This window comes from Pogona vitticeps, chromosome 5, assembly GCF_051106095.1.
Source record: "Pogona vitticeps strain Pit_001003342236 chromosome 5, PviZW2.1, whole genome shotgun sequence".
Lineage (NCBI taxonomy): Eukaryota > Metazoa > Chordata > Lepidosauria > Squamata > Agamidae > Pogona > Pogona vitticeps.
In genome coordinates, this window is record NC_135787.1 from 177,382,542 (window position 1) to 177,399,646 (window position 17,105).

A 17,105-nucleotide genomic window follows, 5' to 3' on the forward strand; every position below is an offset into this window, starting at 1 on the left:
ATGGAAGTATAATTTCTTCCAATATAAAATAGTTCATTTTATTCTGTCTTGTCTTAGCTGGTTGGGTTAGGAAGCAACTCTGATGTGCTTCCATGCTGATCAGTGGTGTGAGGTTGGTGAAAAATTCATGGACCAAAATGAAGAAAACTGTGCGGAGGAACGGTCATGGAGTAGTTTGTCCCCTTTGGTTGACTGTCCTTCAGACAATTGTTTGTGTGACTGGTTGTGCACCTGATGTCATAACCAGTATGTGACTGGTCACACATGGGAGAATCTGCTGGAGGGTAGGTAACACATACATTAAGATAAGTCTTCTATTAAGATAAGGTAGGGAAATAGGATTTTGCCCCTGGTGATCAGTGGTGTGCCATATACAGTCATCGCTGCATGGTCGTTACAAGATGCCATCAGTTCAGACAGAGGATATGGGAATAGGAATCCCACTTACCTGCTATTCAGCATATCCACCACTCTGAACTGAAATTACTGTGTAAATAAACGACATGTAAGTAGGAGACATTTATTATTAAATTTATAGTCTGCTTTTGTGCTAGCAGTTGACACTGAAGACACCTAACAGTGATAAAATCAAATTTAAAAATATGATTAGAATATATAAAATGTAAAATAATCAAAACACAGAAAGTAGGTTATGCTGACAAAGGTACTGCATCTTAGCTAGAATTTTAGTTGGAAATACCATCTCTACAAATGATTTTTTAGTGGGTTAGGGCATGATCAAAGTTCTTCCGTTGTTCCACAGTTGTGAGATCTGGAAAAAAGGCTGCAATCCTACTCACACTTACTTGTGAGTAGGTGTCTTTAAAGTTGGTTCCAAGGAAACATGCATATCTGAATTGTCCATGATTTGCTTGTAGCTAGAGAGAGAAAAACTGACAATTTCATTTCTTTCATTATTTCTTGGTTGCCTTCAGCAAACCAAATTTGTATATAATAATAGGCTTAAGATCAGCTTAGAGAATGTGAGGTTATAAATTTATGTAGGAAAAATAATATTGATTGTGGTTCTTTTTCACAAGCAGTCAGTATGGGATAGGAAGGCTGATGACATGGACCATCCACATCACTTAGCTAAAACAAATGCAATTACAAAAATGTTACCCATGGGAAAGGGTCATGTGACATTGATAGGGCTTGGAGAGCATGACTGGAGAAAGGAAAGGATGGATTACCTTGTTCCAAAATCTGGCTTTTCAAATGTGCTATTGATCCTTCACTTAGCCTTTTTCCCCAGAACTCATGTGTATATGGGAAAATAAATGTATTGGAGTGGAAATGATTCACAGAAGTCAGAGGGAACTAACAGTGACATCTTTTTGGGGGGATGGGTGAGCGGGGACTGAGTCCTTGATTTTAAGTAAAGCTTTAGGAACATCCTTGGCTTTTATCTCTTCTCTCTGATGGCTGTAATCTTAAGGGGTGAAATGTGCTATTAAGTCTCTTGTGCTGGTGTTCTAAAATAGGCAACTGCAATTAGAAACACAATGATGTATTGACTAGAGTTTTCAAGATAGAAGTGCAAGAAGACCTAGGCTGAAAAACTTAAAGACTTTGCTATAAATTCTGCTCAGGGATCCCTGGCTTCTGAACATGTCCACAACCTGAGGCTATAATGACAATGAAGTGAGTAACAGTGTCCATGTTTGCCTGATTTTTGTGGATTTTCTGACAAAAACATTGCTTTCCAGCCTGTGCTCCCCTCCCTCACATCGTGTCAATGTGCTATCAAATTGATTCTGAACTCTAATAAGGCTTTTGATGTATGGGAGATGTTCAAGGAGTGGTTTTCCATTGCCACTCCCCAGTGAGATTTCACGGCTCTAACCATTATTCCATACTGCTGCCTAGATGTTACCAATGATAAAGGTTTCCTTAATTCACTGCTCTAACAACTTGTTCAGTCTTGCAAACACTTTTCATGAAACTATTTTGTGTTGGAATATACATTGGTATCTTATGGATGCTCAGTCACTTCAGGGTTCTCATCTGCATGGGAAGAGAGCATAGGGTGCCTATGTGCAAATACCTCTTTTCGTATTATCATATGTGTTCCCGATGAACTCTGGTACAGCTTCAGGAAGGGCAAATTGGGTGCAGCCTATCATTTGCTAACTTGGATCCTGCATTTAAAGGCCACATATATGCTTCTTCACCTAACCCTGAAGTGCTTCAGGACACTCCTGCTGGAAATTCTATTATTTATTTACAGTATTTCATTTGTCTTATTTATAAGCTGCCTTTCTCCTGATAAGGAGACTCAAGGTATCTAAGTGAATAAACAAAGTATGATGAATGCCATGATTTTTGCTCTAGACAGAACCAGGTTCAGAACTGCCACTTTTATCTAATTCTTTCTACCAGTTGAGCAAAGGCACCATGTTGTTCTCCTGACAACCTTAAGAGGCTTAAGGAGAGAGACTGGCCCCAGGACAGATTGAGGACTTGACCTGTATCTAATGTTCTGACCCCACTGACTTTTCACTACTGACTCATTTCTTAACAGTGTGACTGTAGGTGTGTGTGTACTCTTCTCTTGTGATGGGATTCCAAGGTGTCACCAGAAGTGAAGAAACAGTACTATTCACTGCAGCACTCTTCTGGGGTCACTTTATAACCATAATTAACAGTTAGGAAAAGCTGTGTCTACACAATACCACATTATGATGACTGTGTCTTGCTTTGCAGATGATGTTTAACCATATTTTGTGCCATATCCTTCAATAGAAAAGTGATAGTTGTGGCAAAGATACAGATATATATGTACTAATGAAAATATATCTTGACATTCAACTGAAGCCAATTTTCACAAAGCTGTCAGCACTGAACTAACTTGACAAAGAGCAGCTGCCATTTTCAAATCCCCCTAGTTGTAGTTCCGATGTTCAGTAATCTGTAGACCTATGACCAGTTTAATCCATTTTGCAGTGAGGAATTCTAAGTTTTTAATAACAGATTAGAAGAATCAATATAGAACAGCCAGAATTCTAACAGATATTCTTTCTTGGTTTTATTGTTCATCAGTTATGTGTTCTACTTCACCTTTCCCTCAGTGAGGTTAAGCTGGCATAAGTGGCACCTATTTTTCCCCATTGCATCCTCACAACAACCCCGTTAGGCTGAGAAATATTGACTTGCTCATAGTCACCTGGGGAGTTTCTTGGCTATGGAGATTGGGACCTGGATCTCCAAAACTCCAACACAATGCTCTAACCCAGGGGCCAGTGTAGGCGAGCCATCCAAATGTTGATGGACTGTATCTCCCACCGTTCCTCAGCAATGGCTAAACTAGCTTTGCTGGCAGTTTGCAGTCCAGCAATTCCTGGGCAGCTACAGTCTGCCCATCCTGTGGTTTAGCCATTTCCCTACAGTCTGAAGCCAAGCCTGTGGTGCTTTCTTTTGGTCAGTGAGAACCAAAATTTGAAAATTGTCAGAGGAGTGCATGTAATTCTTTATTTTAGAAAACACTCTTAATGCTTAACAGTCCTGAATTATCAGAGAATCCTATTAGCTGTTCTTTCTGATCTCCAGAGTGCTCTCACCAAACAGCCTCCATTAATTCCAGCAGAGGCTACTTACAGTGACAGTGTTCCGAGGGTTGTGTGCCGGACTCTCTACACTCACAGAGCTAACTACTTCAACATTAACCCATATGCATTTACTGCAAGCCTGCAGTCATGTGGGAACCAATGTCTCTTTGCATAAGGGGTAACATATCCGTGACGTGACTTGCAAGCTTTTGTTATTTCTTTCCTAGACAGATGATGGCATAGAGCCTGTGGTAGATTTCTTGTTTGCTGGTCTCATCAAGTGATGCAAAGGTCTGAGAGCATGTTTACAGTGCAGTGCCTTCTATGCCATTCACCTAGAGGCATGCTTTTAACATCTGTCAGTTGTCACACCCAGTGACTTTGTCCTTTTTTTACACCTTTCAGTGTTAACTGGGCCACCTTTACAGAAAAAAAAAAGATTCGTGCTACTTTTTGGCTAAGGTATTGGTCAGATTTTTGCATGAGGTTTCTTGTACTATATTATACTCCAAGACTCTGTACCCAGATACTGTACACAGATGGCAGTGTTCAAGCTGTACGTTTATATGTGTTTATGTGATGTAGCAATGTTTTCTGTCTTCTTATGGCTTTCGATTTTAACTTTGATCTGCTTGAACCAGAAAAGGATTCTCGTGCATTTAAGAGGGAATGAGGCCAGGCTGGCCCACTTACAAACTGACTTTGTCCATTCTTTCTGCTGGCAGGGAGCCCACAGCAGAACTGTGTCAGGGCTAATTGGCCTTAAGCCAGTGGTTGGGAAGACTGCAGGAGCCTGCCCTGCCATTCAGACAGCAGTAACATCTGCAGCAGCAAAACCTGGAGGGAGAAGGATAGGGGAGAGAATGATTCAGAGTTATGCTTAGCTTTTCTGGGCATCACTGGGCATGAAGTGAGGCTGGAAGGTTGGGGAGAGGATTGTGTGAGAAGCATTTTTGACTCCTCTGTCTGCAGTTCTGAGCTTGCCAAGTCCCAGTTGCTTTTTGATGAAGAAGTATAGCAGAATCTGTGTGTGGAGGCAGGGTGCAAAGACAGCGGAGTCCACAAAAGGCAAGTGTTCTGTTTGATGGGTAGGAATTGCCTCCCCCTTGTTCAGCTTGTCTTCTTGTTGGGTCCATGCCAAGGGCTGATGGAACTTCTGGAATGGAAATTCTAGCCCTTCACTTCCTCCTGGTGTGCCAGTTTATGTTCATAGTGCCAATTAAAATTGAAACCCAGATAAAGTAGGAACTCTACAGCAAGAGACTGGCTATTAATAGGAACATTCTTCCTATTTGAATGCCTTTCTCTTTTCTACCCTTTTATTTTGAGAAGCATGTGTTGAGGTGGAGGAATGAGGCACCTCATATTCCTTCTTAGCTTGTAAGAAGAGCTAGTTTCTCTTTGTTGCTTCTGTTTTCCCGCCTCAGTTAGAGGTGTTTTAAAAGTCATTGTGAGCTCAGATCAAAATCCTATGACACTCAATAGTTATCGAATGGCTTCCTGTGTTTTGCTTGATTACAAAAATGTGAGGCATATTCTGGCTTTATTAATAATATTTGTGTGCCATCAAGTCAGTTCCATCTCTCCAACATGGCAACTCCCTTCCAACATGGCAACTCTCTTTAACACTCTTAACATGACATGTCCTGTTTTGGTCAGTGTATATGAACATTTTAGTGTAAGAGTTCAGTTGTCTGTTTATTCTGTACAACATGTCTGAACTGTGGCAGCAGTTCTATTTCCAAAGCTTTTGACTATTGCCCCCATTCCCATGCATGGATTTTCTGGGAAGTAAACCCTTTTGCACCCAAAACAAGAACACAGCCCCTAGGCTAATAAGCCTGACCCACACCCCAACAGACATTAGAAAAAAATATTAACCCAGCAGCAGATCTGATGGTGTAATATTCTAGGCTTAATGTATACAAGCTGTATTGCACCAAGAACTTGTATTTTCCTCCAACTGCTTTATAATGTTCAGAATTGACTTTAATTGGTAGCTTTACATGGTGTGCTATGTACATTTAATCTCTATCTGTTCTGATATGGCAGTTCTCACATTGCTCAGTGAATGTATGTTGACTGGCAGCCTTTTTGTGTGTATTTATTTATTTATTTATTTATTTATTCATTCATTCATTTATTCATTCATTCATTCATTCATTCATTCATTCATTCATTCGAATTATACCTCGCCCCCCTAGACAGCGTCTACTCGGGGTGGCTTACAAAATCATAAAATATCATTAAATAACAATGTAGAGATAAGGAGACAATTGTGGTTCTGGATTGAGATGAAATCTGGTTCAGCCAAATTTCAAAATAATTTCCAGATTTGCAGTCTCCATGTGCAAACTTTATTTTAATTGTAGATCCTGGTGCTTCAGCATCTAGTTAGAGTAATTTTTGAACTTTTTTGTTTTCCATTCCCACCCCAGCACCCCAGCTGAGTAATATCCAGCTGTGTTGATGGGTCTTTGAAGATTAAAAAACTCTACCTTCTTAATGACATTGTGTTGTATTTATGTATCATCAAGTTGCTTATGGGCGACCCTAATAGAATTTGGAGGGCGAGTGAGATGTTCAAGAAATAATTTCTCAATACCTCTTTCCGGTGAGTTTCCATGGCTGATCTGGGATTTGAACACAGTTTTTTTAGTTCTAGTATTATATGCTATCCATTATGCCACACTGATATTTGATGAAATCTTAGTTTTTATTTTAAATATATTCCTCAAATCTCAGTTTGGTTATAAACAGATGCAGTACCTAATGCTGACCGCCCTTTTATCAATCACTGGTACATACATTTTCCCTTTTAAATACACTGATTCTTGGAAAAGTGATGTAATGAAAGGAAGAGAGAGATGCCCCAGTTATAAGGAAAGGTTTACGTCTGAAAAGAGGAAATGCATGTAGCCATGCACTACATAAAATCAGCAGCCCTCTAATAACTTCCTTAGAAACTACCGTTGTGTTGTGCAGCTGAATATATATATATTAATTATGCAAAGCAAGCAAACAAAAAGCTGAATATTTTGTTGAGAGTAAAGCATGCAGGGTTTACATAATTTGTAGAGGGCTTGTTTTTGTTATTGTTTGTTCAGCAAAGTATAAAACTTCATCCTTATATGATAGGGCTTTTTTAAAAAAACTGGAGTGATTTATGACCCCACAGTTTAAACTCAGCATTGCTCCTCTATCCTCTGTCTATTGTGGATTAAGTTAGCCAGTCTGCTGTCCTTTCGATATCTCAGACTTCTGCTTCTACCATCTCCTCGCTAGGTTGATCTGTGTTCCATTCAAACATTACTGGGAGGATACTGGAGAAGCTCTGGCTCTCTCAGATTTGCCTTAAAAAACCAACAATTCCCTTAAACATTCAAAATGGGAAACTGAACAGAAATTTGCATAGTGATGTTCACCCTAACAGAGTCTAAATGTGCTTTGATATGTTTTTAGTTTGGTATATTATGCTATCACGTCTTTATGAAACTCCTGACATCAGGTGGTGCACTTGGCAGAAGTTGATATGGTAACTTTTCTAGAGTCTAGGGTAACCATGGTGAACCTATGGCACATGTACCACAGCTGGCATGCAGAGCCCTCTCTGTGGGCATGTGAGCCATAAGTCGCTAGATCGCTACCCCCGGCAGCCAAACCTGAGGAGGCAGCTGCAGGCACGGTGCTAGCGCCCTGACAGGTGGCGGGCCAGGATCCAACCAAGCTATAGGCAGTGGCGGAGTTGGGCATGACTGGAGGCGGATCCAGAGTGGGGGCTGGAGGCACCTTCTTGCCCGGGATTCTCCCTTCTGCTGCCATTTCTGTTTCTGCCACCACCACTTCCACTTCCGCTGCCAACTGCTGTCCCCCCCCCCCCCGGGGTATGGCCACTCAGTCTCAAAAAGGTTCACTATCACTGGTCTAGGGGATTAACTCTGTTTCTTAATAACTCTGGGGTTTGGCTATGTTGTATGTATTAGTTTGTAGGATTGGAGACTTGAGTCATGGAACTTGCTGCCAAGTCAGACTTAAGTCACATTGGTGACTCGACTCAGACTAGACGTGGCTTGTTTTTTTAATGACTCAGACTCCACCCCTCCCGTTTTTTTCTGGGGGAAAAGCTTATTTTTAATAGGGATTCAGGCTTGGGACTTGGGATTTAGTACCAAAGATTTGGACTTAGACTTCAGACTTGGTACCAAAGACTTGGAAGTCAGACCCAAAGATCTGCCAATATCCCTGTTAGTTTGTTTGGGAAAGGACAAAAAAAAATTGAATGTATTGAGTGATATGAGACACTCCACAGTTCCCAAAGTGTTTAATAAATAAATGTATTACTGTAAGTAATATGTCTAACAGGCTGAGTAATTTTGATGGCTGGTTGCCCTGGCCTCATTTGGTTGTGCAAAACATGGTTCCAGTGACATGCTTTCTGCTGCCCTTGTGGAAGGTGTGACATCTAACAGTGCCGTTGTCTTAGTTAAAAATAACCATGTCATTCTCTGGCAGCCACTGTTACATTGGCTTTAATAGCCGGGAGACATCCAAGAGGTGGGCAGATGGCAGAGAGTGCCTGCATTTCGATCTCTTGGCAGTGTGCCAAACATGATGGCTCATTTTTTGTATTAAAAACACCAGATAAATTTTAGGTCGGAAAATATGTGTCACAGCTGCAAGGTCTGTGGCTCTTGTTTAGACTGATAAATATTTACAGCGCTGTAGAGGCTTCCCCCTTGTGAGTAGTGTGAGTGCATAAATATATTCAGAAAGCAAATTGGCAACTCTCTGCATAGACGTTTTAAGCCCATAAAATCTTCACCCTCAAGACCATACTTAGATTTCTACAAGTTCTCCCTCCACCATTCATTCCCTGTGTAGCATCTTCCATTTTTGTGTGCTTGATTGCACTGAAAATAAAAAAGCAAACAGGTCTGAAAACAAGCATCAGTATTCGACAGTGGCAAGGGGGTATAAATCAGAGATGACCGAGTTCATTTCCATGTGCAATTCATGTGAAGATTTATTCAGATCACATAGGGAATAAATTCCATGAAATAAGAGGAGATCAAAAGAAACCCAACGAATTTTAGACAAAATACTGTACAATGTGACAGACTGCCTCTAGTTTTTGGTATGTTGTAGATCTTAGTCTGTGTTACCTGTTGTTGAAAATAATACCTCCTACAGCCAGGCATTTGCAGGTGGGAGATGGAGATGTAAACTGGAGCCTATAGTTGAAACCTGCTAATGCTGAAAGTGATGTAGAGTACAACTTGTAAGTACAGTGGTGCCTCGCTTAACGAGTGCCTCGCATTCGCTCAGCGATGGCCCCTATGGGGATTTTTCGCTTTGCGATATTCGCTAAGCGATTCGCTTAGCGAATATTGCATAACGAAGCGGGGGAGAACAGCTGATCGGCGGTTCCAAAATGGCCGCTGGAAGGTCCGCGCCGCATTTTCGCGCCCTGCCCTCGCTTACCGAGGGCGCGAAAATAGCGGCGCTATGGCAGAACCTCGCTTAACGGTGAGTTTTCAAGCCATAGGAACGCATTGAACAAAGTTCAATGCATTTCTATGGCTTTTTAAATTCCGTTTAGCGATGTTTCGCTATAGCGAAGGTTAATCCGGAACGGATTAACCTCACTATGCGAGGCACCACTGTAATGAGTTGAATTCCAAATACTGTATCACCAGTAGTGGCTTGCAGAGTTATTTATTTTTCATAATGCTGCCATAATGAAAATGCATTTAAAAAGTAACATAACAAGTAAAGATGATGGCACCATTTTTGTTCTCACTGTAAAGTCATGTTTGAAGTTGCTTTTTCAAGTTACTCTTAAAGGCCATCCTCATTATTGTGAATCATGGAGTAATTTTCTGTGTATTTTGTGTCATTATCTTATCAGTTCTTTTTCTAAAAAATGAAAAGATAGCAAGCAACCCAGAGAGCTCACTCCCTCTTTTTTCATTGTAATGCTAACAATGAATTACCTTGTCAATGCTATGAGGAGTAATGGGATCTAATTGCTTGAAATGTCTCTCTGAAATTTGCTGTAGAGATAACCCCATGAGGTTCCTAACTTCTGTTTTGTTGTATCCAACTTCACTGGTATTGTCTAGATCAGGCTTGTCCAACCTGTGGCCCAAGGGCCACATGTGGCCCAGGTCGGCTCGTAATGTGGCCCAGTGCAATTTTTTATTTTTAAAGAAATTCCAAAGTTTCAAGTTACACTGCCGGCGGAATGCAGCCGGGGCATGTCACAACAGTAGAGGGGAAGAGAGAGAAGGAAGGAAGGAGTGGGAGGGGAGGGGACAGGGGGTCTGCGTGACGGCATTGCGCCATCCCCATCAGTAGGTGGACCCCGCCCTATAAAGCTGCCAGAGTCGAAGCTGGCAGCCTCTGCTGTCTGAGATCACAGCTGCCGGTAAGCGCGCTTGGAGCGGGGCTGCGGAGGACGTCTAGGGCTGCCCCCCCATGCGGCCCAAACCAAATGTATGTGCGGCCCAAATCAAATTTTCATCTTCTAATGTGGCCCAGGGAAGGTGAAAGGTTGGACACCCCTGGTCTAGATCCAAGAATTTTGGTTTTAAAGAGAAATACTTCCTAGGTAAGTTATAAAGATGAAAGGACTTGACAGTCAGTCGCATCTGATTTTCTCAGAAGTGCTGAGGGAGGTTAAGATACTAGAGAAGGTGATTGGTAGAACAAGCACTGACAGCCTCTGGAAAAGAGGTCACAGATGTGGATTAAGAAACAAAGCATGGGGGAATTTATCTTTTGCCCATAAGCCTTTTGTGACCTGGTTTGCTTATTCCGTGTAGAAATTGAAGAGTGTTAGATTATACTGGGATTATTATTTTATTATTGAGATATTTTCTGCCTCGTTTTTTATTCCCTACATGGAGCCCTCAGGCATTTTTAAAATTTATTCTTTTTTTAAAAAACGACTACCTTTCAAAATCATAGTTGCCCCAAAGTGACTTACCATATAAAACCAAAACAGTTGACATTTTAATGATATTATTTATATTAAATGGAATATAAAGAAAAACAGCTTCAGTAAAAACAATTTCAAAATACCCATCCATGAGGTGGACAGGATCACGGATGCCCCGTTGGCGTTCCGCCATGCTGGGACCAGGGACCCTTCAAGGCCCCCTCCCTGATGGTGACCCAGGTGACTTCACCCACTCCACTGGTTGCAGAGGGCTTGCAATGGTGCCTTGGCCTTGGCAACTAGCCCTCCCCAAAAAGCCAGAACACAGACTGAAGCCAGTTCTGCATTACATAGCTGTCAGTTCTGCATTACATAGCAATCTGTGCTTCCAATGCAGTCGGCTAAGACTGACATGCAGCTTGTCAGTGGGAAGGAAATGCCTCAGTTCTTCTCATATTTGGTATGGAGAAAGAAGAGGCTTGAGGCTAATAGAAAATTGTGTATGCTTAGAATTCTGAAAAAGGCAGTTTTTGCACCTGTGAACTGGTGCTATTGGAGTCAGCGCTGTGTAGGAAGGGTATTATGAAATAGCTTCTGGCTAGCAATTGAAATGTGGTGGCATTGTTGAAGTCAATATATATGGGAAGTGAAAGTGATCAAACTGAAAAATTATGCATGATTTAAACTGTAATCAAGCTTTCTGTCTCTTGAGGCAAAGCACATTTTACATTTGGATGGCCTGTAATCTCTGAACAATAGTAGTATAGTGCTTTAGTGAGTCTTACCTTGAATCTGGTTTGGTTGAATCTGGTTTAGTCTACTGTTTGGGAACACACAGACATCATCTTGTCTGTATCTCTGTTATACTGTCACTTATGTGTGTAGCTATATTAAGAAACCAGAGCTGCTGGTTTATATAATATTACTCTTGACAGACACTAGAAGATGCTTCACTTGAGGTCAGGAAGCGGAGGATGGTCAGGCTGGTAAAAGGTCTCTGACAGATTGCATTACGTAAACCATTGTTTTCAGAAGCAAATTGTTGTTTGCCTCTCTCTCTCTCTCTCTCTCTCTCTCTCTCTGTGTGTGTGTGTGTGTGTGTGTGTGTGTGAGTGAGAGAGAGAGAGAGAGAGAGAGAGAGACAGAGACAGAGACAGAGACAGGGAGAGAGAGAGATAGAGAGAGCAAGCAAGTGTATGTGCATTTATTGTATAGGATAATCTGATAAATCAGCATTCAGTCCTCACAGAGCCCCTAAGGACTTAAATGAAGGAAGTTTATTTGAAAATATTTGGGTGCTTAGTTCTTAAGTGCATTAGTAGGTCTTTCCTGTGGGTTTCTCAGTTCTGCACAGAAACTAATCAAAGCAGAATGGTTGGCAGTAATGAGATCTCCAAGGCCACATAAACACAACCGTTTTTATCTAGCCTTATAGCACCATTAGTATACTGCTGGCGTATTCATTTCCGCCAGCAGTGCAGGTTGATGCTTTTGAATATTTACTCTGTCTTTTTAAAAATCCTTTTCCCAAGTATAAAATCAGGTTCGAGATCTGAAGTGTTCTACGGAAAGCTGGAGCTGTCGCTGATCAGTCTGGCTTTAGCTAATTAAAACAAGTTTAACGTTGAAGTTGAAAATCTCTTGTGTTGAGTGAAAATGCCCATTTGGGGAATCTAAAAGAAGGAGAATGGTTCTTTTAAAAATTCTACAAAGAGTGGCTTTTTAGCTCCTTATGGCAAGTTCAATTTATTTTTCTACACTGATGTCACCTGTACCCCAATGCAGGCATCATACGTGTTTTATAATATCCATGTATTCACACATGAGAATGAAGGATATATAAGTACATACTGTATATGCAAGTCTTAATACGTGTGATAATGCCAGGAGTTCATGTGCTATAAATCCACACAGCATATTTTCCCTTATATGGAGAGAGATGGGCAATTATAACATCAACCACTTATTGGGATGAAGGACGGACCCTCTTTTTAAAATATTTCATTTTACCCATTTTGGGAATCTCTGGACTGTAGAATCTTCCCTGGTAAATCAAAGAAGACAACAATGTACTCTTGAGAGAGTTTTGCATAGTTCGAATAGTGTCATAGTCTGCATATAACTCCATTAATGTAGTTCCTAAATAATGGAGTGTTGTTGTTTTTCTTAATTGAAGGGCGGGATGGAACATAAATTACATTGTGTGTCCTGGCAGGAAAATGGTCTAGAAATGGAGCATATAAATAAATAAACTTCTGTAAGGCTCTTTTCTTCTTGAATTTTTCAGGTAATAGTTGTAGACAGAGCATTCAAGTTTTAAATATATTTTAATAGAACAGATTATGCTATCATAGCACCTTCTCAGTGTGTGAAGTAATTCTTGCAATTACCGTCATGCTTCCTACATTTCAGGTTATTGTGAAGGTCTGTAGATCCTCTGGGCTGCAGAAAGCCATATTAAAGTTTAGTGCCATGGCAACTCAGATCCTGTGCCAAAGAGAGCCAAGTTGTACAATTTCCATGGGGATTTGTTTGTTGTTTCTGTCACAGCAGACTAACAGGGCTAGATTACTCCACTGCCACAAAAGACGTAAAGAGTATTGTGGCATATTTAAACATAATACACTACAGTATTTGCTTTTGTTTAAATGTGCCACTGAACACTTTAAGTCTGTGGGAACTGGTGCAGCCTGTGAAAGCTTATGCAACAACCCTTTGATTAATACAGTAAGACCCTACTGGGGGGCTGTAACTCTTATAGCACCCACCTGCCATGGCCGGTGGCCATGCTTGCTGTAGGACTCTGGAACTTGTGTGTGTGTGTGGGGGGGGAATGAGCTTTCTAAGCTTTGCTAACAACCTGTTTGAAACTTCACTCTAAACATTTCAAGTGGTAGTTTGTTATCCTGGGAAGAGCACTAAAGAACTCCATTTCATTTCATATACAGTAACTGTCTTTTCTCAAGAAAAAAATTCTGTAGGCCGTATTTTGTGTGAATATGTATGTATATCACTAACATTCATCGTCCTGTCCTTTGCCTTCCATTAGCTGGGGTGGAAGTCTGTAATTATTAATGTCATTGCTTTTCTTTCTTTCTTTCTTTAACCATTTTTGTCTGCATTTTCCATTCATTTTGTTCACATGTGCTTTTTGTTTCTGTTATGTTATGTAGTCTTATACCAGTGGTTAGAAGCTGATCGACATGGCAAGAGCTCAGATACTACAGACAGAACATCAGGTAAAAAAGAAGAAGTGGGGGCTGGCTTACTAACTTAAATCCACGTTTTCTGTTTTCTACTTTTATCTTGTAGCTTTGTATCCATTCAGTTAAACACTTTCCCTTCTAAATCTTTAATCAATTTTCAATAATTGCATCAGATTCCTTTCCCCCTCACCTTTTTGCTTTTGTATGCCTGATATGAAGTTATCTTTCAGAAGTGGAGTGAATAAAAAGCAATGTTTTCTTTCATTAAAATGTTTTTAAAATTGATTTTTAAAGGTTTAAATTAGATGATTTTTGTTTTTATTGCTGGAAAAAAACAGGGAGAATTCTAGGAATTCCAGCCCATAGATACAGACCTGCAGACACCTGTGTTTCATTCTACTGGAGAAAGGCCTGGTGCTGAGGCTGCATGACTTCCTTCCTTCCTGTTAGAAAAGGTGGCAGCTGCCTTGAGAGTGGTAGTTCTTGGGAAGGTTTCCTCTAGAGAGTCTAAAGGGCGGTGAAACTAGAAGCTCCATGGCAGCTTATACAGTTGTGCCTCGCTTAACGATTGCCTCGCTTAACAAGGAAATTGTTATACGATTAGGTTTTTGTGATCGCTTTTGCGATCGCAAAATGATGTTTTAAATGGGTTTTTTTGTTTAACGATGATCGGTTCCCTGCTTTGGGAACCGATTTTCGCTTTACGGGTTTCAAAATGGCTGCCGGCTGAAGAAAACGGCCCCCGCTGTTTTCTAGGATGGATTCCTCGCCTTACAGGCACTGAAAATGGCTGCCGTATGGAGGATCTTCGCTGGATGAGCAGGTATTCAGCCCATTGGAACGCATTAAACGGCTTTCAATGCGTTTCAATGGGTTTTTCCATTTCGTTTGACGATGTTTTCGCTCTACAGCGATTTCGCTGGAACAAATTAACATCGTCAAGCAAGGCAGCACTGTAATTTTTTTCCACAGGAAGTAAGACTGAAGAAAACTGTGCATTTCAGTGCTGGGCCCTTCTCCAGATCAGTGTTGGCCTGTGATTTGGAACTCCCCAAATTCTATCTGGGTGGGTTTGTTTTTTTTTTTTTTTTTTTGAAGAATTCTGGGTGTAGAATCTCCCTTCAAAAAGCATCTCCCTAATGCTTCTATAGCTTTTATGTATCTATTATTTGGTTTAACCTGAATTCTCCCTAGTAATCAATTGAGTTGATATCATTGCAAAACTGTGCAATTTGCAAACTGAAGTTTAGTCTCTACAGATACACACTTTTAAAGAGCAGAATATGGAGATGAGGAATAATATAAGCGATACGTTAGAATTGGAAAATGAAACTGAAGTTATTTCTGGATATATATTTTCCCTATCGACATGATATAATGCTGGAAATTCTTAAAAGATCTGTTCAAACCTCAGGAATTGATGTTAGTAGCTTCTCTAAGTAATGCTGAGTTCTTTGGAATGTCCACTCTGACCCTTTGAGTCAAAACTATAATTGTGGACATTTGAAGTGTCCATGAATACAGGATTATTGGGGTGGAATAAACTTGTGCAAAGATATTGAGAAAAGTATATATTAACATTATAGCAAGCAAGAATGCACTTTGAGGAGAGAAAATATAATCACTTGATTAAATTGAGTCTTTCTGGGTAGTTATTTAAATTGTGATTTAAGTCACTTTGAATTAAATCAAATTTGCCCTGCTCAGAAGAGGGTGGGCCTTTTCTCCAATCTTGTAATAGGTGCTACTGATCCTCTGACCCCGATTTTTAGGATCTCCTTCCCACGTGAAGTGCAGTAAACGGGATGCCAAAATATTTCCTCTATTTTTATATGCATGCATAGGCATTTAATGTTCTGGTCTTCCGCATGTCCCCAGAGTGGCTTCTGGTGTAATTTAAGAAACAAACAATGGCTGCAATCTTCTTTGTGTCGCTCTATGCATGAAAACCTGATGATGTTATTAGCCACAGCCTTTGTTCTTTACTTACAGTTGTTCCTCTCCTCATCCCACTCCCCAGGTTCCAAAGCTACCTAGGGACCCCTTTCAGTGTGAGGAAATCTTTGGAGACCTAGTGATGGAGGACAGTACCTTTAATGTCTGAAAATTGCAGCTGGCAGTCCTGGCCCAGAGCTGCATCAGGAGGATTCAGGCCAATAAGTTAAAATTCAAAATAGTTATAGCAAAATGATAGGTATCTGAAGTGATAAAATCCAAGTTAAAATAGAAATGTAGCAGGCCCAGGAAAACGAGAAGTAGTGGCCTGACTAATTTCTGAAAACAAGATGATGCGACTAATGACTGTTGGCTATCTGCTACGTATAGAATCAGAAAATAGCATAGCCTTCTATATCAGTCACTAGGGAATACAGTGGTGCCCCGCTTGACTATTACCTCAGCAGACGATGAAATCGCTTAACAATGAGGTTTTTGCGATCGCTATTGCGATCGCAAAACGATGTTTCAGTGGGGAAAATCTGCTTCACGATGATTGGTTCCCTGCTTCGGGAACCAATTTTTCGCTTCACAACGATATTTACAGCTGATCGTCGAGTTTTCAAAATAGCCGCCCGCTGTTTTCTGGACTTTTTTCTAGAAGACAGCGATCGATAATGGCTTCCCCTATGGAGGATCTTTGCTGGACGATGAGGTATTTCGCCCATTGGAATGCATTGAACTGGTTTTCAATGCATTTCAATGCGTTTTTTCCTTTCGCTTGACGACGATATCGCTTAACAGCAATTTTAACGGAACGGATTAACGTCGTCAAGCGGGGCACCACTGTATTAGAAAAGGATATTTGCCCTCATGACCTACATGAAACCTTCCCAGCGGCATCTGTCTGTCTTGTCCTTATGGGAACTAAGGCGTTGGAGCTTTTAGTCATATCCAAGAAAGGTCTTCTTAGGTTCTTTTGAGGAAGACAGTGAGGTGCCAGGGTCTTTAGCCAGTGAGAGCTTCATAAGTCATTGCAGGCACTTGCACCTAGAAATGGACAGAAAACCAGTGTATCTACAATAATAAGTTCATGGAATTGTAGAGTTGGAAGACACTCCGTACCCCATACCAGTGCAGGAAATCCACAGCTAAAACATTTCTTATGCAGTACATAGCTCTCTGATCTTTATCTAAAAACCTCCAACAAAGGAGAGTCCAGTACCTTTCAGAATGATCTATTGCACTGTCAAAAAGCTCTTACCATCAGGAAGCTCTTCCTAACATTGGAATCTGTGTTCTATTAATTTGAATACACTGGATTCAAGGCCTGCTCTCTAAAGCAACAGAATCAAGCTTATGTCATTTCCAAGAGACACCACTGTAGGTATCGGCCCCTAACCTGCTGTGATGTGTTGCTGTCATTTGGTCCCTGTGTGTGATCTACCATATAGATACTTGCCTTGTTTGCGCTTA

The 17,105-nt window shown here is 40.8% G+C and overlaps 1 protein-coding gene across 4 annotated transcripts in view; it reads left to right on the plus strand.

Annotated features, from left to right (window-relative positions):
* DENND5B (DENN domain containing 5B) overlaps positions 1–17,105 on the plus strand; it is a 109,582-nt gene that overhangs the window by 28,821 nt on the left and 63,656 nt on the right. For 2 of the 4 annotated variants that reach the window (XM_020789005.3, XM_020789007.3), the window contains exon 2: positions 13,662–13,727. The exons of the other annotated variants lie outside the window; for them this stretch is intronic. In XM_020789005.3, the coding sequence (XP_020644664.2) occupies positions 13,662–13,727 (66 nt within the window). The remainder of the gene's footprint in view (positions 1–13,661; positions 13,728–17,105) is intronic. 4 annotated transcript variants of the gene reach the window in all.